The 20,542-nt window shown below is 45.1% G+C and overlaps 1 protein-coding gene across 3 annotated transcripts in view; it reads left to right on the forward strand.

Moving 5' to 3' along the window:
- wwtr1 (WW domain containing transcription regulator 1) overlaps positions 1 to 20,542 on the forward strand; it is a 39,124-nt gene that overhangs the window by 10,597 nt on the left and 7,985 nt on the right. For 2 of the 3 annotated variants that reach the window (XM_079506269.1, XM_079506270.1), the window contains exons 2-4: positions 8,652 to 8,794; positions 11,551 to 11,652; positions 18,998 to 19,267. In XM_079506269.1, coding sequence (XP_079362395.1) covers positions 8,652 to 8,794; positions 11,551 to 11,652; positions 18,998 to 19,267 — 515 coding nt within the window. The remainder of the gene's footprint in view (positions 1 to 8,651; positions 8,795 to 11,550; positions 11,653 to 18,997; positions 19,268 to 20,542) is intronic. The other variant, XM_079506271.1, reaches the window with a different exon arrangement.

Genomic DNA, 20,542 nt, shown 5'->3' on the forward strand with positions numbered 1-20,542 from the left:
TTATGGGCCACGACTCAAGTAAAAAGCCCATTTTATTTTCTTACATTTCAAAAAACTAGTATTTAATGAGAAACAACAAACAAACAAATACATTTAAAAATAGAATAATTAAGAAGTAGTGAAAATAGCCGATCTACTAGCAGATCTACAAGCACACAAAGTGCTGCGTTTGCGAGCTTGTAGATCTGCTATTTTCACTGGTTTGTGTCCCGGGCAAACATCTAATCTCTTTTGGGTGTCTCGACCTGAAACGTTTGGAAACCACTGGTCTACAATAGTGGTTCCCAAAGTGGGGTCCGCGACGCATAGCTAGGGGGTCCGCTAAATAATTCCGATTTTTATTATTATTATTATTTTTGCCAGTGAATTATGGTATGTGTGATATGTGAGCTTACCATAATCACAGTAATCCTTAATCATATTCCATCATTCAAGGGCCTTTGGATAGAAATGAAACGGACTCCATGCAGTCACTTTCAGTTAGAGTGCTGCAGAGTGTCTGTGTCTGTGACCAGCTGATGGTCGTTGACGCTTAATTGATGCAATAGTTCCAATGGCATCTAAATGTAAGGTTGCAAATATGCTTATCAGTGTTGCGAGGATGAGGGGTTACCTGGAAAAAATTCTTCCCCCCCAATACGGGGTACCTGGGCCAAAACAGTTTGGGAACCTATCTAGAATAGAAGCTTGCCGCTGCTGCAGTCGAACGCTGAGTGTTACAGACGCACAACGTATTGTATGCATATGTGTGTATGCATGGTCTGCCTGGTGCCTGCCTGCCTGCCAGCCAGCCCGTGTGTGTAGTTCCCGGCCTGTCAATGTGTGATGTATGATCCATTTTGTGGTCTCATTGGCCATTTGATCTTTCCTGCTATTGGCCCACTTGACAGTTTGACTGACAGCTTTGTCTGCCTCACACAGAGAGGAATGTGCTGTGTGTATGTGTGCACGTTGTGCGCGTGCACAGCCGCGTTAAGTCATGCGGCGTGACAATGCATTCCTTGAACGACGGCCTTTTTAGATGTCGAATGTGTGAAAGCAGTGATCAAACTTGTGGTCGGGGAGGCTGAAGGAGGACTTCTGCAACCGCAAAATCCCTCGCGATAAATAATTTTACTCTGTCTTATTATACAAGTTAATACTTCATCTCACTGTGGCGCCGATTGCCAAAAAGAACAGATCTTCTGTCGATCAGTTGTTTTCGGTATGCCACAGCGTCGTGCTATGAAGTATAAATTGTCATGTGTCCAAACTCCGAGCAGTGTTTCCTGCAGGAAAAAGCTCCGGCGTGCAACTGAAGCGCGCCCGTGCCGATTTTATTTATTTGATTTATTAATTTGATATTTTTACTTTTTTATTTTTTTCATTACTATTGCCCTCAAAATAAAATTGTCGTTAGAGAAGAGAAGTTTCATAACACACATCTTTTGATTTTTGATTCTGTTCTCAAATCTTCTATTAACGTCTAGGTCAAACGGTCTTCTCAACGTTTTTGGCTGGGGACCCTCGGAAATGCTTTGGTCATGTCTCGCTATGTTGACTTTGCTATAACATCATTCTTGGAAAAATACTAAAAACAAACATGATTATGCCCAGTCACCATGCTGCACCTGTGATGTTCCTTTTTACTGACACCAAGTTTAAAATAAGAATTGAACGCACAGAATATCAATGTGAAGCAACTGAGAAACACATTATTTCAATGGTAGTGGAAGGAGAGAAAGGATTTTTATCCAACCACGAAACGGCAACCAATGGGAGCGAAGAGGGGCACAACCATTGGCGGGACTTGACAAAGGGTGAATTGCCTGTAGTACGTACGGTATCATTTTACATTTTCACTCCTTTTTTCTTGGCATGGTGCCAGAGATTTTAGGCAAGGTGCGGCGCTGGGGAAGAAAAGGAAACCCTGCTGAGAACTGCCCTCCATGATGCAACAATACATAACACTGCATCCAATGAAATGGAATGGAATTATGATGAGAAATGTATCAATAGTTAGGTAAAGTTAGCTTAACTTTCAGTCATTTTTTTTTACCATGTTATAAAACACGAAAAACACGTCCTTGGCGCTCCAGGACATCATGAAAAAGAAGTTAAATAAGTCCTTGGCGACCATTGAGTTAAGGTGTCTACTATCACAGAATTCTATCACAGAATTTTTTTTCCCAACCCCCTTGGGAAACTTTGTGACAGCTGCTGAAAGTTGGGGTACCATTATCAACCAATATAAGGCAAGGAATTCCAAATTTCATTATACTTTAAGTAGCATGTGACAACAATGTCAAACTAGGGGGTTTTCATGATGCTGAATCCATTCCAAGCATGAGTTTTGCACGAAAATACTCCTTGGGCTAAATTCGGCCATAGCCACTTGCCCAAATGTGCCGACCTCATCACATTTGTGATGACGGCTATGGGCATTTTTAGGCAAAGGAGTGTTTTATGTGCAAAACGAATGCTTGCAATGGATTCAGAATCTTGAAAAAACCCTAGTTTGATATGTCACATGCTACTTAAGTAGTATGTTGGTACCCCAACTTTCAGCAGCTGTCACAAAGTTTCCCAAGGGAGTTGGGTTGGAACAAATGTTTCTGTGATAGTAGACACATATGAACACATCTGTGGAGAAAGCTAGTGGTAAGCATTTCTTTGGCAGATTTGCCACAACTTAAGCTAACTTTACCTAACTACAATGGTTATATTGGAATTGGGCCACACAGTGGCCTGATCAGATCACTACCAAAGAACGGTAGAGACTAGAGAGTGATTGATTATGAGAATTGACGTGTGTGTGCGCGCGTGCGCCGTGCGTGCATGTGTGTGCATGAACGAGAGCGAGCAAAGGAGCAACTCACTGCATTTTCCATGTTACCTTGACTACACAGCTATGCCACTTTAACATTCCTTGACCACAGACCACCCTAGGCGCGTACACACATACACACACACACACACACACACACACACACACACACACACACACACCAACGTTGAGATTTAATGAAATATGCATTTTCAAAAGATAAATTCAATCCAATATGTTTTCTCCCTGTAAAACTAAATATGACGTGTGCTCCTCTAGGCTTGAACCAGACTATTTGAACCAACCCCACAACCCAACTAAGAATCAGATCTGAATATGACATGTGCTCTTCTAGGCTTGAACCAAACTATTTGAACCAACCCCACAACCCAACTAAGAATCGGGACACACTGGCCGGGAATAAAAAAGTCAATCAATAATAATGACCATGAATATATTGGCCAAACGGGTTAATGGGTGGGGCTCTGGTTTGAACAGCTGAGCTAGAGGTAGAGCAGGTACTGAAACAGACAAATAACTAATAACCAGGTCTCAGGCATACTACTACCTTGGTACCTTGGTACCTTGCATGGCCTCTGCCGCAATCGGTGTATGAATGTGTGTGTGAATGGGTGAATGTAATGCACAATCTATGTAAAGCGCCTTGGATAAAGGCGCTATATAAATGCACCATTTACCATTTACCATTTACACCAATCTGGTGGTTTCCTGCTTTGCCACTCACTATTTGTACCTTCAATAATGGTATGTTCATTTTTTTAATACTTTATATACTTCTTCTGCTCAGAATCGCAATAAACTTTATTGTCACATCATGATCACAGTTTTACAAGTTAAAAAAAACCTGAGGTCGATCAACAGTTTTCTGAAATCCCATATGTTTTTCTATATCAGTGGTTCTCAAACATTTTCATGTCAAGGACCCCACAATTGTGTACCCCCCCCATCTCAAAGTATTTGCGTTACAAACATTTGCTGTGAAAGAATATATATTCAAAGATATTTCATCTACATCTCGTTTCAGTCCCAGGTTTGTGGACCATGTGGCCGGCCAGGCCAACCCTAAGGACGTCGTTCACTTTTCTGCAAGACGATTTAGTGTAGAGGGGGGGGAAAGGGGACTGACCTAGTATTGGCCCCTGGGGGACTCCCGTCAACAAAGTATATAGGGGTTAAGTGGTCAACAACACTTTGTGTACCTTATTGGTGGTATAGCACCCTGGTAGCACCCTATAGTAAGTATACACATGAACCTTCTGTTTAACCTGCTATAGCACTCGTTCCAAAACTTTTTAGCCTGTGACCCAAACTAGACCTACAAGCTCACATCGCATCGCTTCACGTCGCATCATGAGCTTGTAGATTGGCTATTTTCACTACTTAAACATTTGTTTTTCTAATTTATGGAATTTCTTAACATTTTCTTAGATTCATGATGATAGATCCTTGACATGAAATTACTGAAAACAATCATTGGAGTTACTTTTTCTTAATTCATTCTTTTTGGGAATGTTTTGAAATAATAATAATTAAAAACTAAATGTAGGAAACAAAAACAACAAAGGGAGTTAGTAGGACTAGGGACCCATAAGAATGTGTCCGACACACAAATGGGTCACGAGTCACGACCCAGTGTTAGGGAAACGGTGTACTGTAGCACCATTCAGGCTGGAATAGTTGATAGACATTTAGACTGAGATCAAACCCAGAACCTTGTGGTGGTAAGTAGGTAGGTAGGTAGGTAGGTAGGTAGGTAGGTAGGTAGATAGATAGATGGATAGGTATATAGAAACATGGATAGATTAGCCATTTTAGCACAATTGACAGTAGGATTTTAGTGGACTGTATTTCTCCTGTGTGATATGTTGGGTTTGTAGAGAAATCAAATCATATTATACATGATGTTGGTTGGAGCCTGGAGGTCTCGCTACCGCCACTCCCAAGGGGGGGGGGGGGGGGGGGGGGTGCGTGTGCGTGTGCGTGTGCGTGTGTGTGTGTGTGTGTGTGTGCGAGCGAGCGAGCGACTGTGCGTGTGTGTGTCTCTCTCTCTCTCTCTCTCTGGTGGGGGTGGAAACCACGGCAGCTGTTGCCAAGACATCTATCTAACTATAGCCCTGCGACACACACACTAGCAGTTGTTCTAGCTGGTAACCAGAGGAGCCACCCATAATGCATTGCGGGTGTCACAGTGACTGTGGACACTAGCCATAGGCCCAGCGGTATCATCATAGCTTTGGACTGGACTTCTTGCACTCAAATCATTCTGTCATATCATTTATCATTTGGACTGGACTTGCACTCAAATCATTCTGTCATATAATTTATCATTTGGACTGGACTTGCACTCAAATCATTCTGTCATGTCATTTATCATTTGGACTGGACTTGCACTCAAATCATTCTGTCATGTCATTTATCATTTGGACTGGACTTGTGGATCATGAAATGGGCCACGGCTTTAACCCGCAGGCCAGAAGATTCACTTTGAAACGTGGTTGTTGTCATTAAAATGGGTTACTGACTTGCTGTTGATGACCATTAGCTTTTAGCTTTATTGTGTTTCTGGAGTGGTGGACATTCAAATGACCTACGTAATCACAGTAAATGAAAATATTATTATTTTATTTGTTGCCTGGATCAATGACTGCGCCGCTCCAGGTCAGCTCATTCATGAGGGGCGCCGCGCGACAACGCAAGTGTAAAGAAATCCAAATCCAGGTCTGGACAGCGTGTGCAGGAAATGAGCACACGCGTGACAATTTCACGGGACTGTGCTCACGGAAATATGCTTGTGTTGTCGGCCCTCGACTTCTCCACGCGTACAGAAAAAAAAACGCAGGTCTCATTGAAAATGAAATACTAGGCGTGTTAATTGCCTGTTTGAAAGGACCTTTAGTCTTGTAGGCCAGTAGTTTTCAAAGGTTTGAATTTCAAGGACCCCCAGTTTTGTATATATTCAGCCCACAGACCCACATAAGCGAGTGTACCATTTGGTTCCATTTGTACAGTCTCAGAGTCACAGACCTGTAAAGGGTCCATTTGTCATCTAACGATGAGTCATTTAGCTGGAGAGTGGAGACCCCCTGCCCTGGAACCCCCCTCAAGGACCACCAGGGGGTCCACTGACCCCAGCGGTCCACAATGAATGAACCCATCTCTGAGACGCAGAGCAAGTGGACCGAAATGCTACAGTCTCATAATGATACAATATGGTTGAAAATGGGTGAAGTGCTCCTTTAATCACAGAGGAATCAGTAACTAAAACATAAGGTGCAGTATATTTTAATATCTGTCCATACAGGTGGCACACGCGTGTGTGTGTGCGTGTGTGTGTGTGCATGCGCGCACACACACACACACACACACACACACACACACCCCATCGAATAATGCACTCTTCAATCTATTTACGGTATGATGTCCTTCAGCCCGGAGTCAAGAGGTTGGAAAATCAAATACCAACGTTCCATAATTAAAGTAGGATGAGATGCATCCAAGAGATGGAGAGAGAGAGTTGGCATTGTTGGCATCACATGCAATATGGTGCGTCTGCGCGAGCGTGTGTGTGTGTGTGCGCGTGTGTGTGTGTGCACGCGTGGGGGGAAGACACGACAGAGATACGGGGGAATTCCCCCAGTAACTGTATCTGAATGCTGTGTGAATGAATCTCTGTAGGCTACTAACCACTCCCATTTCTCTTTCTTTCTCCTTCCCTGGGAACTGAACCACTCGAACCCTGTTCTTAACTTCTTGGCATGTCATAATTAAGCAATATTACACAAGAGGGTGTGCTTTACTGTCATTAATGGCACGCCTGCGTTGCCGCAGGAACGATCGGAGAGGCCAGTTCCGTAGGCAGCGCAGAAGTGCCATAAGTGACGGTAACGCACATCCCAGAGTGTAATATTGCAATTTTACCACAGTTACCCTAAAAAAAAGAAAAACACGTCAACTCAATTTCATTGTAATTTTTTTAATGACAGATGTAGCCACTAGCCACTACGACCGAAAATGACCCCATGAAAATCGCTAGCATAGCAGCAACCCAGCTGGCTATGCAGAACCAGAGATTTGGTATATAGAGGGAACGAGGAGAGGGCCGTGGATGGGTCCCTGGGGGACCTCGGTCAACAAAAGTACATAGGGTTTAAAAAGTGTAGAGGAGACATCATTGACCACTGATTAAAGATGGAGTGCCGTGATTTTTTTCCACCCTAAAACATGATCGGAAAAATCGAGGATTTTTTTCAAATAAAGTGTACGGTATTCGTTAAAGGTTTGTCGTTATGTGGACATGCCCACCAGTTCATTAAGTTTGCCTAGTGGGTGGTGATGGGTGGTAGCCGCACCCACAGCTGTAGCCCCTCCTATAATACAGGTTTAATGTTTGTTTTTAGTTAAACAAACATTAAAAACTCTACAGTGTCTCCTCTACAGTGGGCCCTGTAGGGGAGACAGAGATATAGAGTGCAGACACAGGGAGACAGACGGAGAGACAGGGAGACAGACGGAGAGACAGATATAGAGTGGAGACACAGGGAGACAGATGGAGAGACAGGGAGACAGAGATATAGAGTGGAGACACAGGGAGACAGAGATATAGGGCTCATTTTTTCGTCACCGCTAAACCCTTTATCCCTAAACTGCTTTGCCTTTAGACAGGGAGACGGAGAGATGGATAGACAGGGAGACAGAGAGACAGAAAGACAGGGAGACAGAGAGACAGAGAGACAGGGAGACAGAGATATAGAGACACAGGGAGACAGAGATATAGAGACACAGAGAGACAGAAAGACAGGGAGACAGAGATATAGAGACACAGGGAGACAGAGATATAGAGACAGAGAGACAGAAAGACAGAGAGACAGAAAGACGGGGAGACAGAAAGACAGGGAGACAGAGAGACAGAAAGACAGAGAGACGGAGACAGAGAGACAGGGAGACAGAGACACAGAAAGACAGAGAGACAGAAAGACAGGGAGACAGAGAGACAGGGAGACAGAGAGACAGAGAGACAGGGAGACAGGAGACAGACAGGATAGAGACGAGAAGATCAGAGGAACGGAAGATAATTGGAGAGAGCGGAAAGAGAGACACAGACAGCATCTGTGTGTTTATTTAAAGTGTGTGTGTGTGTGTGTGTGTGTGTGTGTGTGTGTGTGTGTGTGTGTGTGTGTGTGTGTGTGTGTGTGTGTGTGTGTGTGTGTGTGTGTGTGTGTGTGTGTGTGTGTGTGTGTGTGTGTGTGTGTGGTGTAAGATAATGATAGATTGTATTGCACACAGAGCCGCTTCGTGTGATTCACCTCCAACACCTCTCAGTTCCTGCTGCTAGGATTTATCTTCCTGTTAACCTCTGAAACAACATACCAGAGGTTTCTTTTCTTTTTTTTCTATCACGGACCACCCAAAGGAACATGACAAATATTCCATCTCATCCTCAAACTAAATATTTAGTCAATTCTCCTTGAATGTTGTCTTTATCACCTTTACTGGGCACACAAATGTTTTCAAATGGACATCGCGTTGGCTCCAAAAAGATACTGGCCTCACCAGGATTATTACAAGCTAGCTAGCTTCTCTCAAAGTGTGTGCGTGTCTGTGTGCGTGCGTTGATTTAATAGGCGAGGTCAGTAAAGGTCACACAGCTTTTCAACGTCTCATGCACATGATTTGGGTTTTCTGTATACTATGCACGTCTTTAATTTCTACTAGATGAGCTGAACGAATAAACACATTTCAATTATTAAATAAACATTCCTCCCTTCTCATACTTTCTCTCTCTCTCTCTCTCTCTCTCTCTCTCTCTCTCTCTCTCTCTCTCCAGCCACATAGAGAAGATAACGACGTGGATCGACCCCCGGAAGTCGTTGGCGCCCAACATGGCAGCGATGTCCCTCCACCACAACCCCCCCAACCACCCACACTCCCAGCCACAACGCAGCATGGCTCTGTCCCAGCCCAACCTGGGTAAGCAAAGTTACAGTTAGGGTTGTCCCGATCCCATCGCGTGATCGGAAATCGGGGGCCGATCACGTCATTTTCAAATGATCGCAATCGGGAACAAAAACGAGATCTCTAGTATCAATATTATATCCATATCATGATATTAGACTGGATATTGTCTGTGATTTGGGATATTTTACTATTGTGATATGGCATAAGTGTTCTATAAACATAAATAAATATCGAATCGGGGAAAATCGATTTACTAAAAATCAAATGATCGGAAGCAGATCGAGAGTTTTAGTGAACTACTCCTTTTACTCACGGCTAGTATTTTCACTTCTTTACACTTACTTACTGCGAAAGTGTCCACAGTTTGCTGTGCAATGTTGGGGCATAGCATTGGTGGCCATTTTGAGGTTCCAACGATCCAAAGCCCATTCATTTTTCCCATAGAGATTTCCAAACATATTTATACTAATTTATTATTTTAAGCCTAGAATCAAGCCATCCTGGCTCCTGGTGAATCATTAATGGTAAATGGTGCATTTATATAGCGCCGTCATGCCTCGTGACACGCTCCATGGCCGTCTCCATATATGAAGATCACGACTCTGACCTCATCAAGCCCTGGATAGCCATACATGGAGAAGACTGGATCATCACCTAGATCTGCATACTGTACGTGGAGCCGGCCAGCAACTCTACATCTGACCTCAAACCCTTAGATCTCCATATATGCAGCTGACCTGTTCTGACATTCCATATGTTGATCCTTCCCCACCCATCCTTCCTCTTCTGTCTTCCTTTTGACTGATACCTGTCCATTCAAACTCTAGGCGGGCCCACCCCAAAGTTATTAGTGAGGCCGCGCCCAGCAGCCGGTGAAAACTAGAGTTCTCAACAGGCCCGAAAATTAAAGCCCTGGGCCCTCGTCAAATCCTGTACACTCAAGACACTGCCCCGCTGCAGTGTCCCCCGCTTAGATCTCCATATATGGAGCTGACCTGTTCTGACATATGTTGATCTGACCTCATCAAACGCATCTTATTGGTATAACTATTATTCAATAAATAGCCTTATAGTTTTTCACAGAATCAAATGTCTTATGGTGGTCATGACTCACCAGGAGTCTAGTTGGCTTGGTTGAGGTTCCAGGCTTAAAATAATTCATGTGAATATTTGTGGAGAGCCCTAAGGGAACAATGAATGGGCTTTCAAATTGTGGAACCACAAAATGTCAGCCACTGCTATGCCCTGGCCTATACTATAGAGTGCAGGACTGAACTCATGGAGGTCACTGAGGATTTTGCGTGTGTGCGCGCGCGTGTGTGTGCGTGTGTGTGCGTGTTGGAGAAAGAGTGAAGGGGAGAGATACTGTGTGTTTTGTGGTGTCTTAACGTTTTAAAGGTGTATCACGGGATGCCAGCTGTGTTCATCTCAAACATCGCCACATTCCTGTTGCACTCCTACTGTCCAAATAAGTACATAAAAAAAGCCATAAAAGTAATCTTATTAAAAAGTAGGTCAGTCAGGAAGAACCCAGAGCTTAAAACTTCAACTGTCCTAGATCTGTGGAAAATGGGCAGTGTCTGTGTCTGTGTGGTGACCCTCTGCAACAAGTATTAGTCCACACTGACTCCACAGCCTCACTGACTGATTGACTGACGTTTATTGGCTGGCTGGCTGGCTGGCTGGCTGGCTGGCTGGCTGGCTGGCTGGCTGGCTGGCTGGCTGGCTGGCTGGCTGGCTGGCTGGCTGGCTGGCTGGCTGGCTGGCTGGCTGGCTGGCTGGCTGGCTGGCTGGCTGGCTGGCTGGCTGGCTGGCTGGCTGGCTGGCTGGCTGGCTGGCTGGCTGGCTGGCTGGCTGGCTGGCTGGCTGGCTGGCTGGCTGGCTGGCTGGCTGGCTGGCTGGCTGGCTGGCTGGCTGGCTGGCTGGCTGGCTGGCTGGCTGGCTGGCTGGCTGGCTGGCTGGCTGGCTGGCTGGCTGGCTGGCTGGCTGGCTGGCTGGCTGGCTGGCTGGCTGGCTGGCTGGCTGGCTGGCTGGCTGGCTGGCTGGCTGGCTGGCTGGCTGGCTGGCTGGCTGGCTGGCTGGCTGGCTGGCTGGCTGGCTGGCTGGCTGGCTGGCTGGCTGGCTGGCTGGCTGGCTGGCTGGCTGGCTGGCTGGCTGGCTGGCTGGCTGGCTGGCTGGCTGGCTGGCTGGCTGGCTGGCTGGCTGGCTGGCTGGCTGGCTGGCTGGCTGGCTGGCTGGCTGGCTGGCTGGCTGGCTGGCTGGCTGGCTGGCTGGCTGGCTGGCTGGCTGGCTGGCTGGCTGGCTGGCTGGCTGGCTGGCTGGCTGGCTGGCTGGCTGGCTGGCTGGCTGGCTGGCTGGCTGGCTGGCTGGCTGGCTGGCTGGCTGGCTGGCTGGCTGGCTGGCTGGCTGGCTGGCTGGCTGGCTGGCTCGCTGACTGACCTTTACTGACTCACTCACTCACTGGCTGTCTGACTGACCTTTACTGACTGACTGACTGACCTTTACTGACTGACTGACTGACTCACTGGCTGTCTGACTGACCTTTACTGACTGACTGACTGACTCACTCACTCACTCACTGGCTGTCTGACTGACCTTGACTGACTGACTGACTCACTCACACACTGGCTGTCTGACTGACCTTTACTGACTGACTGACTTTTACTGACTGACTGACTGAGGCTTTCCTGGAAAAAGTAGTACTTTTGGTGTGAATGGCTGTGTGTCTGTGTCTGTCTGTCTGTCTGACTATCTGACTGCCCGTCCAGGGGACTTACCGTCTGGTTGGGAGCAGGCCGCCAGCCCTCAGGGAGAGACCTACTACATTGACCACAAAACACACTCCACTTCCTGGCTCCACCCAAAACTCTGTAAGTAACCAATCCCTAAGAAGAACCCCTGCCTCCCCCCCCCACCCACCAAACAATCAACCAATCAATTCACCCCCACCGCACCCCCCTGCGTCCTTGGAGGAAAAGTGAGGAAGGGACGACATTTTTGTCCCGGGAATCTGTTAAACCCATGCAAATAAATAGAGTATAATATATACTGTCCCGTCCAAATAAAGTAAGTATAGGATAAATGCTAAACTCTGTAGTATGGAGCTTAAAAAGTCTATAACCTACATAAGTTGTAGTAGACCACATTATGTGTAGTTGAAACCTACTCAAAACTAGATTTTTGTTGCCAACTTACATTTTAAAGGCCTGTATTATTTGCTTTGGAAATTTCAAAGGTACAATGTTTAAAGACTACTATTTACTTCTAAATGTTGTACTTCTAAACTATGTACTTCTATTATGTTTTTTTTTTTTAAATAAAATAGTGTATGGTTGCTTCTTGGATAAAAAGTTAATTTAATGAAAAAAAATTATAATAATTCTTCAGAAATACCAGATTCTGATTGGCAAAGTTACCATGATTGGAACAAGGAATCACAGTCGCTCCATCAACTCTAAATGTGTTAATATTCAAAGCCCAACAATAGCACCCCTTGATCCCAAACTCTGCTCACTCTCCGGGAATGTGTTTATTTTACATTAACAGTTAGCAACAAAATATAATTATATACAGTACAATCCTCCATCCAGTTTTTCCACTTGGTGATAAATTAACAGTGAGAATGTTGCCGTGTAGGAAGTAAAAAGTAAAAACGGAATTCCCGGAGATGCCACAATGTCCAGACCACTCGTTGTCGCACCTTGTATGGAAACGATCTGGACAATGTTTCCAGGATAAAAAAGAAAAGAAACCATCGCGACACAAAAGTTGTCAAGTTACGATGCCTTCCTCTCTTCTCCTCCATGCTTGGCTCTTCCCCCTTTTTAACGAATCGCCAACACTAATTACCTAATCAATCATCTAATTATGTTTTGGCTGTTGAGACGGACAGCTGAAGTACCCGGATTTGTGGATGGTTGGTTACACCCTCCTCCAACCCCCCAGGACGTTGATCTCACCCCTTCTTACCAGTGATGTAACGTAGCCACAGCCTGCCACCCCCGTTTTGATCGCCTAATCGTGTGCGTGTATGTGTGTGCGGATGCGTGCGTGCGTGCACGCGCGTACATGAGTGTGTCCTGAGGCTGTCTGTGGAGAATGCCTGTGCGTGAGAAGAGCGTTTTGACCTCTGCCAGACTGCCTTACACACACACACACACACACACACACACACACACACACACACACACACAAACACACACAAACACACACACAGTGTAATGTGTAGCAGATCTTTCCTGTGTTGCCAGTGTTGGCCAGCTGACACTGCTGACAAGAACGGAACAACGCTGGCTTTGTCTCTCTTTCTCTCTCTCTTTCTGCTCTTTTCCTCTCTCTTTGTTTGTTTCTGTATTTGTATGTTTCTCTCTGTCTGTCGCAGCCAGCTTCTCTCTCTAGCTCCACGCCACGGTCGCTCAACATGGCTGCACAGACAGACCACGTTGAGGAGAGTAGATGGGGTGAAAACGGAGGGAAAGAGAGATAGAGGAGCAGGCAGAGAGATAGAGGGAAAGATTGCTATAAAACAGAGGGAGAGAGAGTGAGAGATAGGGAAGGAAAGAGAGGGGAAAGTGCTAGAGGGAGACCCAGATAGGGAAGGACTTTGAGAGGGAACGCTAGAGAGAGAGAGAGAGAGAGAGAGAGGAGTGTTCTGAAGAAAAAAGCCTGCTGGTATTCCCAGAAGTTTAGTGTGAGGAATGTGACATCACTTCCTGTTATTGGTTTAGCCCTGGAACAGAATGAACCTAGAGACCTGTAATTTTCATGACCACCAGCCAAATACCGGCCGGCAACATTCTGGTGGTGGACGAGGAGTCGGACGCAGGCCGGACGGACCCATTCTACTAGCCACTCTGGCATGGTACATTTTGAATCTGGACTCGTCGTTGTTCTTTAGAAGGACTGTGTTGGCTGCAGCATGTTCCACATTTTGAATCCACCATGCAGTCACCGTGTGGACCACATGGGTTAAAGGTCTCAGTCGTCATTTGGATTCCAGCGTTGTCTTTTTGTGAAAGCATGCAGCCGCAGCCGAAAATTGCAGATCTACAAGCTCACAACACGTCGCAGAGCGACGTGTTGTGAGCTTGTAGATCGGCTATTTTCAGGTCATTAGTTATTTTTTTAGATGAAAGCGTATTGGAAGTGATCAAACTAGCATTAGAATACCGGTACAAGTTTAAAATAGTGCATCTTCCAGAAACACGAATGGCTCTCAGAAATGTCATAAAAGCACCAAAACCTTAATGTCTCAAATCTTTGATTTCTTCAGCTGGTCGGACCTAAAACAACAACATCATTACATTTTCAGTCTTGAGATTTTATTTTTGCTTTATTCCATGGGACATGGTTCCATTATATAATCTGTTACTTATTAGCATTTTCCACGTTTGAATCCGCCATGCAGCCACTGTGTGGACTAAAGGAACATGGTGCCATTATCATAATCTGTTACTTATTGCAATATCAAAGGCGTGCTATAAAGCAGGATGAAAGTACAGGGAACAAGAAGAAAGAGATGGCTGAGTTCACCTGGCAGACGTTGTTGCGTCTAGCTGCAGACTCTGTTCTGTACTTCTCTTGGCCTTCTATCTGCTTCATCTGGGGCTGATTTATAATAACACACACATACACAGTGGTGGAAAAGTACTCGCAAGTAGAAGTAAAAAAGTACGGAAAATTGGAAATACTCAAAGATACCAAAGAAATTATACTTTTTTTAAGTACAGTCCTTGAGTAAATGTACTTAGTTACTACTTTACACCACTGCATATACACACAACCGTACAGATGGATAATATCACAGGACTAAAGTAGACTTCAGCAACAGTGGGTCAGTCGGTCCCGTTTGTAGTTGTACAAGATTTGTGTTTTTGTTTTGTACAGATCCCTGTTCACACCCCTTGGCTTCAAAGAGAGAGCAGGTGTATCCATTTAGGTCTTTTTAAGTCCTGCAACCACTCCCTTATGGAGCTATGTGGGTGGGTGGGTGGGTGCATGCCTGGCTGGGTGGGTGGGTGCATCTGAGCACCAAAACAGCAAGGTTGTTTTTCACCACCTGTGCGCAACCTAACACACACACAAACACACACGCACATATTAACTGTATGGTGATTTCGGGTGTGCCAGAACAGTACAGCAGAGGGTACAGTAGAGGGACCCCCACACGGTAACTCTGTCATTTCTCAACCGTTTAGGACGCAGGGCGGCTCGCCGGAATCGGGCCGGCCCCCAGATTTTAGTTAAAAAAACCAATATATTCAATGATTGCACACATTTTCACGATTAAAAAAACAAAACAAAATTGCAGATATACAAGCTCATAGCACGGCACTCGGTGCCACGCTACAAGCTTGTAGATCTGCTGTTTTTTAAAAAGCTAATAATGGTTAAATAATGGTTAAAGTGGTTAAAAGCTGAGGTGACACACATGCGTCCTCACGTCTAAATAAGTTAAAACGGGTACATATTATGGTATGTATTGTGTATATCATGTATTCTAAGAAAATACAGCCTTGAGTGTCAGCTCACCAGGTGAGCTAACTAACTGGGTAGACTGGCTTTTAGGCTGTTTATCTTCCAGAACGATCCCTTGTTTTGTTTGCCTGTCAGTCAGTCAGCAGCACCACATGTCTGCTCGCGTGGGTGGGAGAGCGCTTCATACAGTGTCAGTGACCAGAGCTTTGTTGCAGCCAACATGCATGGATTAACCCATTTTGGGCGGGAAGCCGGGAACCCGTTTTGGTGTTAGCATTATGTTATGCTTTAGCTATTGAAAAATAGCAGATCTACAAGCTCATAGCGCGCCACCGAGTGGCGCGCTACGAGCTTGTAGGTCTGCTATTTTTGAAAAATTGTAAAAATGCGGCACAAATCTTTGAATATATATTATTTCAGAAGACATTTTTTTTATTTCGATGTCAGGTCTAAATCAGTTAAAGTTCTCAGTCTTCACCACTGATTTCAGTCTTTGGGATTCATTCCACAGCAGCCTGTATGTCTTCTATAGAAGCATCTCTTGTACTGAAACGAAACACGTCGCAGTGCGACCGACGTGTTGTGAGCTTGTAGATCGTCTATTTTCGGTTATTAGTTGTTTAAAGATTAAAGAGTATGTGAAGTGGTCAAACTAGAAAATAATTTCAGACTTCCATCTCCCATAAAACCGTAGTTCACCCAACAGGACAACTCATGAATGGATGGAATATATATTTATTGAATATAAAATGAGCAGTATATTTATTATGGTTTGGCGATGAATTGGATCTGCTTTTTTGATAAAGCGCATCAGTCCCAACCATTGGGACTCCGAATCCCCCCGTACCTAAACAGCAGATCCAAAAACGACAGGATTGTAACTGGGGTGGAGGAGGGTGAGCAGCAAAGGTTTAGCCTACAGCAGCATCAGTGTGCAGCAGTAAGCAAGCAAGCAAGCAGGACGAGCAGTGCAAACTTCCAGTTTAAATAGCCGGTATGAAGATGGAATGAGTGTGTGATTGGATGAAGTGAATCATGTGAATGAGAACGTGATGCTGAACGGTCGCTGGCAACTGCACTGAGTTTCTGAGAAAGCTTCATTGTTCATTGTTTAGGAAACTTTCGTGCTGTTTCACAAATCACAGATTTAATGTATATGTACTGTATGTCCACTGCCAGTATAGTGAAGTTGTACTTGTTGAGAATACATGCTGGGTGCTAGTGTTTTTCTCTCTGTGTTACTGAAGCAGCGATCAGCCCTCGGGGGGCGCGGGCGCGCGCACACACACACACACACACACACACACACACACACACACACACACACACACACACACACACACACACACAAAATTACTGAGTCATTGACTGGCAATGATGCTTTCACAATACTGTCTATTTGTTGGTGTAACCCGTCGTGCGACCGGCCCCACAACAAAACCATGGCAGGTTTGAAACCCAAAACTGAATGAATCCCCCAACCAGAACCAGAACGGCACCACTGGTTCTGCTGAACACCGCTATGAGGGCCGCCTAGCTAATGGTTAGCTTCTATAGTCTTGTGGCAGGTTTGTAAAAGATTTCACTTGGCTCATTTGTCCCTCGAAACATGGACACTAGTCCACTAGGATAATTCCATTCAACAACAAACATGTTGAGTTCAGAGTTTAAAAACACACCTTTGCATCAGTAGAGGCTCATTGTGCTACATCGTAAAATGGTTTGAATAGCTTCATCTTTGAGCAGTCAAATTCATTACTTTTGGAAACAAACCATACATGCATGCATGCATGCATACATGCATGCATGCATACATACATACATACATACATACATACATACATACATACATACATACATACATACATACATACAGCAGCATAGGTATGCGGTCTAGTCTAACTTGGACTCAGGGGCGCCTCTGCCTTGCATAGTCCCCAGTGAATAGGCAGGTTGCCCTTCACTGGTAACCTTACATTGGATTTTTTAAAATATATGAAGGTATTGTAGGCTGGGATTTTACAAAAAAGCCCCCCTTTTAAATACATACATACATACATACAGACATACAGACATACATACTTATAAGGTATGCCATCTGGTGGCTAATGAACCAAACACATTTTCAGAAGTTGAAGCAGTTTTAGAGGACCCACTTTTAGGCCAGTGCAACAGAGCATGCTTTTGCCTTTTTTTAAAACCTTACCCATTTTAACATACATACATACATACAGCAGCGTTTTTATAGGGCAATACAGATTTGTAACTTGTGCATAAAGTGCAGTATTATTTATTTTATTTTATTTTTTCCAGAGTAACCTTTTTTGTTTTTTTTATTGAACTTAAAGGATGTAAATTAGGCAGGATATCCTCCCATCCTGTGTGAGCCAGGCACATTAAAACTATCTTAATGTCGAGACCTTCATTGAGTAGTCTTACCATTGAACCCGGACTTGAACGCTTGTGCTCTTGTGGTGTGAGTGAAACTGAGGACGTAGTAGTAGGATGTAGTCTCTGCACTCTGGGACTCTTTATGTAAATGCTGCTTTTATCTTGGGGTGCTGAGATTATAGATTATAAAACAGTGATCTCTTTCTGTCACAGGCAGCGATGGCTAGTCGGTTAATGAAACACCTGAAGATCTGCTGACTGTGTCTAGTAGTGTAATGATTTTCCGATCAGGAGCTAACGGATGATTAACAAACTGGGACACATTAACATCACAGACTGGATACATTAACACATCACAGTGGCCACAACAACAGACAGTCAAACATATTGTTTTAAATATTGTCAGACCGTGGGACACATGGCAAGAGAATGTAATTAATGATTGCAGGCTGGTCATGTAAAAGGCTTATTATAGAATCGTACAAGAGGAGGAATCTAAAAATAAGATGCTAAACTAACTAAGTTAACTATGATTAATGGCTTGTTTATTATACATTTGTATTTTAATCAACTCGGATGTAGATTTCCTGGTGCTACTAGGACACTTAGCTCAGTCCACAACACGCCATTCTCAGGCTACGGTTGTCACAATTATTACATAATCTTAATCACAATTATTTTAGATAATCGCAATTATTTTGTCATAAACATCATAATCATGAAAATGGTTGAGAAATTGTACATACAAAAAGCAGAAATGGCAGATCTACAACTTTACAACACATCACTTTACAACACGTCACACTAAAAATGCCAGTAATCTCTTGGTATATTTCAGTTATTTATCATATCTGCCCGTTGCATTATTTTATTACGAAGGCCTAAAAGCCAAACAGAAATGTAATTTCTATTCACAATGTTCCAATTTCCAATGGCCAAGAACACAATTAAATCATTAATCGCAATTATTTGTGTGACAATTTATTGTCAACTTAACCCATTTAGGGCTCAAAAATCTTCTAAATCCTCCAGTTTTCTGAAATAAATATTTTCACGATTTTTCAAAAATAGCAGACCTACAAGCCCCTATGAGCTTGTAGATCTGCTATTTTTCAATAGCTAAATTACAACATAATTTAAAACACCAAAAGGGGTTCCCGCCCAAAATGGGTTAAATGTGTAATCATGAGCGCCCCATCTCAGGCACAGCGACCGAACGCTGTCCTGGTGGATCATTCGTCCAAGTCCACTTTGAATGCAAATTCAATCGCTTTTTTTCCTTCTTTTTGTCCCCCGCCACCTCTCTCTCTCTCCCTCTCCCTCTCCCTCTTTCGTTCTCTTCTCCAGTGTTGCAGCAGCAACACCATCAACAGCAGCAGCCTCAGCCACATCAGCAGCATCCGCCTCCACAGCACCATCACCACCTCCAGCAGCAGCAGCAGATGCAGCAGCAGCAGACCCAGCAGGGCCCCCCTCAGGCCCTGAGCTCGCCTGGCAGCCTGGCCCCGCCACAGCACAACTCTGCTGGGGCCATGATGAGCCTGGGAGGAGGAGGAGGAGGAGGGCCCCTGGGGGCTGGCGTCAGTGGAGTTAGCGGCGGGGGTAGCAGCGTTCAAGGTAATTTAAACTTGACTTTAGGCGGTGGCTCAGGGGTAGAGTGGCTGGATGGATTGCCAGTTCGAACCCTGTGGGCTCCCCCAGAGTTTAGTGTCGAAGTGTCCTTGAGCAAGACTCTGAACCCCTAATTGCTCCTGATGTGCTGGTTGGTGCCTTGCATGGTTTCCGCCATGTATGGTTCAATGGTTCATGTATGAATGAATGAACCATTGTAAAGCGCTTTGAGCACTTGGAAAAGCGCTATGAAAATGCAATTAATTATTATTATTATTATTATATAAATGCACCATTTACCAAATAACTTGACGGGAGTCTCTCGCCCCTCTCTCTCTGTCAGGTGCAGTGAATGCGGTGAGTGTGTATTAACGGGTGTCTCTCGCCCCCCTCTCTCTCTGTCAGGTGCAGTGAATGCTGTGAGTGTGTATTAACGGGTGTCTCTCGCCCCTCTCTCTCTCTGTCAGGTGCAGTGAATGCGGTGGGTGTGAGTGTGTATTAACGGGTGTCTCTCGCCCCTCTCTCTCTCTGTCAGGTGCAGTGAATGCTGTGAGTGTGTATTAACGGGTGTCTCTCGCCCCTCTCTCTCTCTCTCAGGTGCAGTGAATGCTGTGAGTGTGTATTAACGGGTGTCTCTCGCCCCTCTCTCTCTCAGGTGCAGTGAATGCGGTGGGTGTGAGTGTGTGTATTAACGGGTGTCTCTCGCCCCTCTCTCTCTCTCAGGTGCAGTGAATGCGGTGCGTGTGAGTGTGTATTAATGGGTGTCTCTCGCCCCTCTCTCTCTCAGGTGCAGTGAATGTGTGTATTAACGGGTGTCTCTCGCCCCTCTCTCTGTCAGGTGCTGTGAATGCGGTGGGTGTGAGTGTGTATTAACGGGTGTCTCTCGCCCCTCTCTCTGTCAGGTGCTGTGAATGCGGTGGGTGTGAGTGTGTATTAACGGGTGTCTCTCGCCCCTCTCTCTCTCTGTCAGGTGCAGTGAATGCGGTGGGGGTGAGTGTGTGTATTAACGGGTGTCTCTCGCCCCTCTCTCTCTCAGGTGCAGTGAATGCGGTGGGGGTGAGTGTGTGTATTGACGGGTGTCTCTCGCCCCTCTCTCTCTCTCAGGTGCAGTGAATGCGGTGGGTGTGAGTGTGTGTATTGACGGGTGTCTCTCGCCCCTCTCTCTCTCTGTCAGGTGCAGTGAATGCGGTGGGTGTGAGTGTGTGTATTGACGGGTGTCTCTCGCCCCTCTCTCTCTGTCAGGTGCAGTGAATGCTGTGGGTGTGAGTGTGTGTATTAACG

This window comes from Electrona antarctica (genome assembly GCF_951216825.1).
Source record: "Electrona antarctica genome assembly, chromosome: 7".
Lineage (NCBI taxonomy): Eukaryota > Metazoa > Chordata > Actinopteri > Myctophiformes > Myctophidae > Electrona > Electrona antarctica.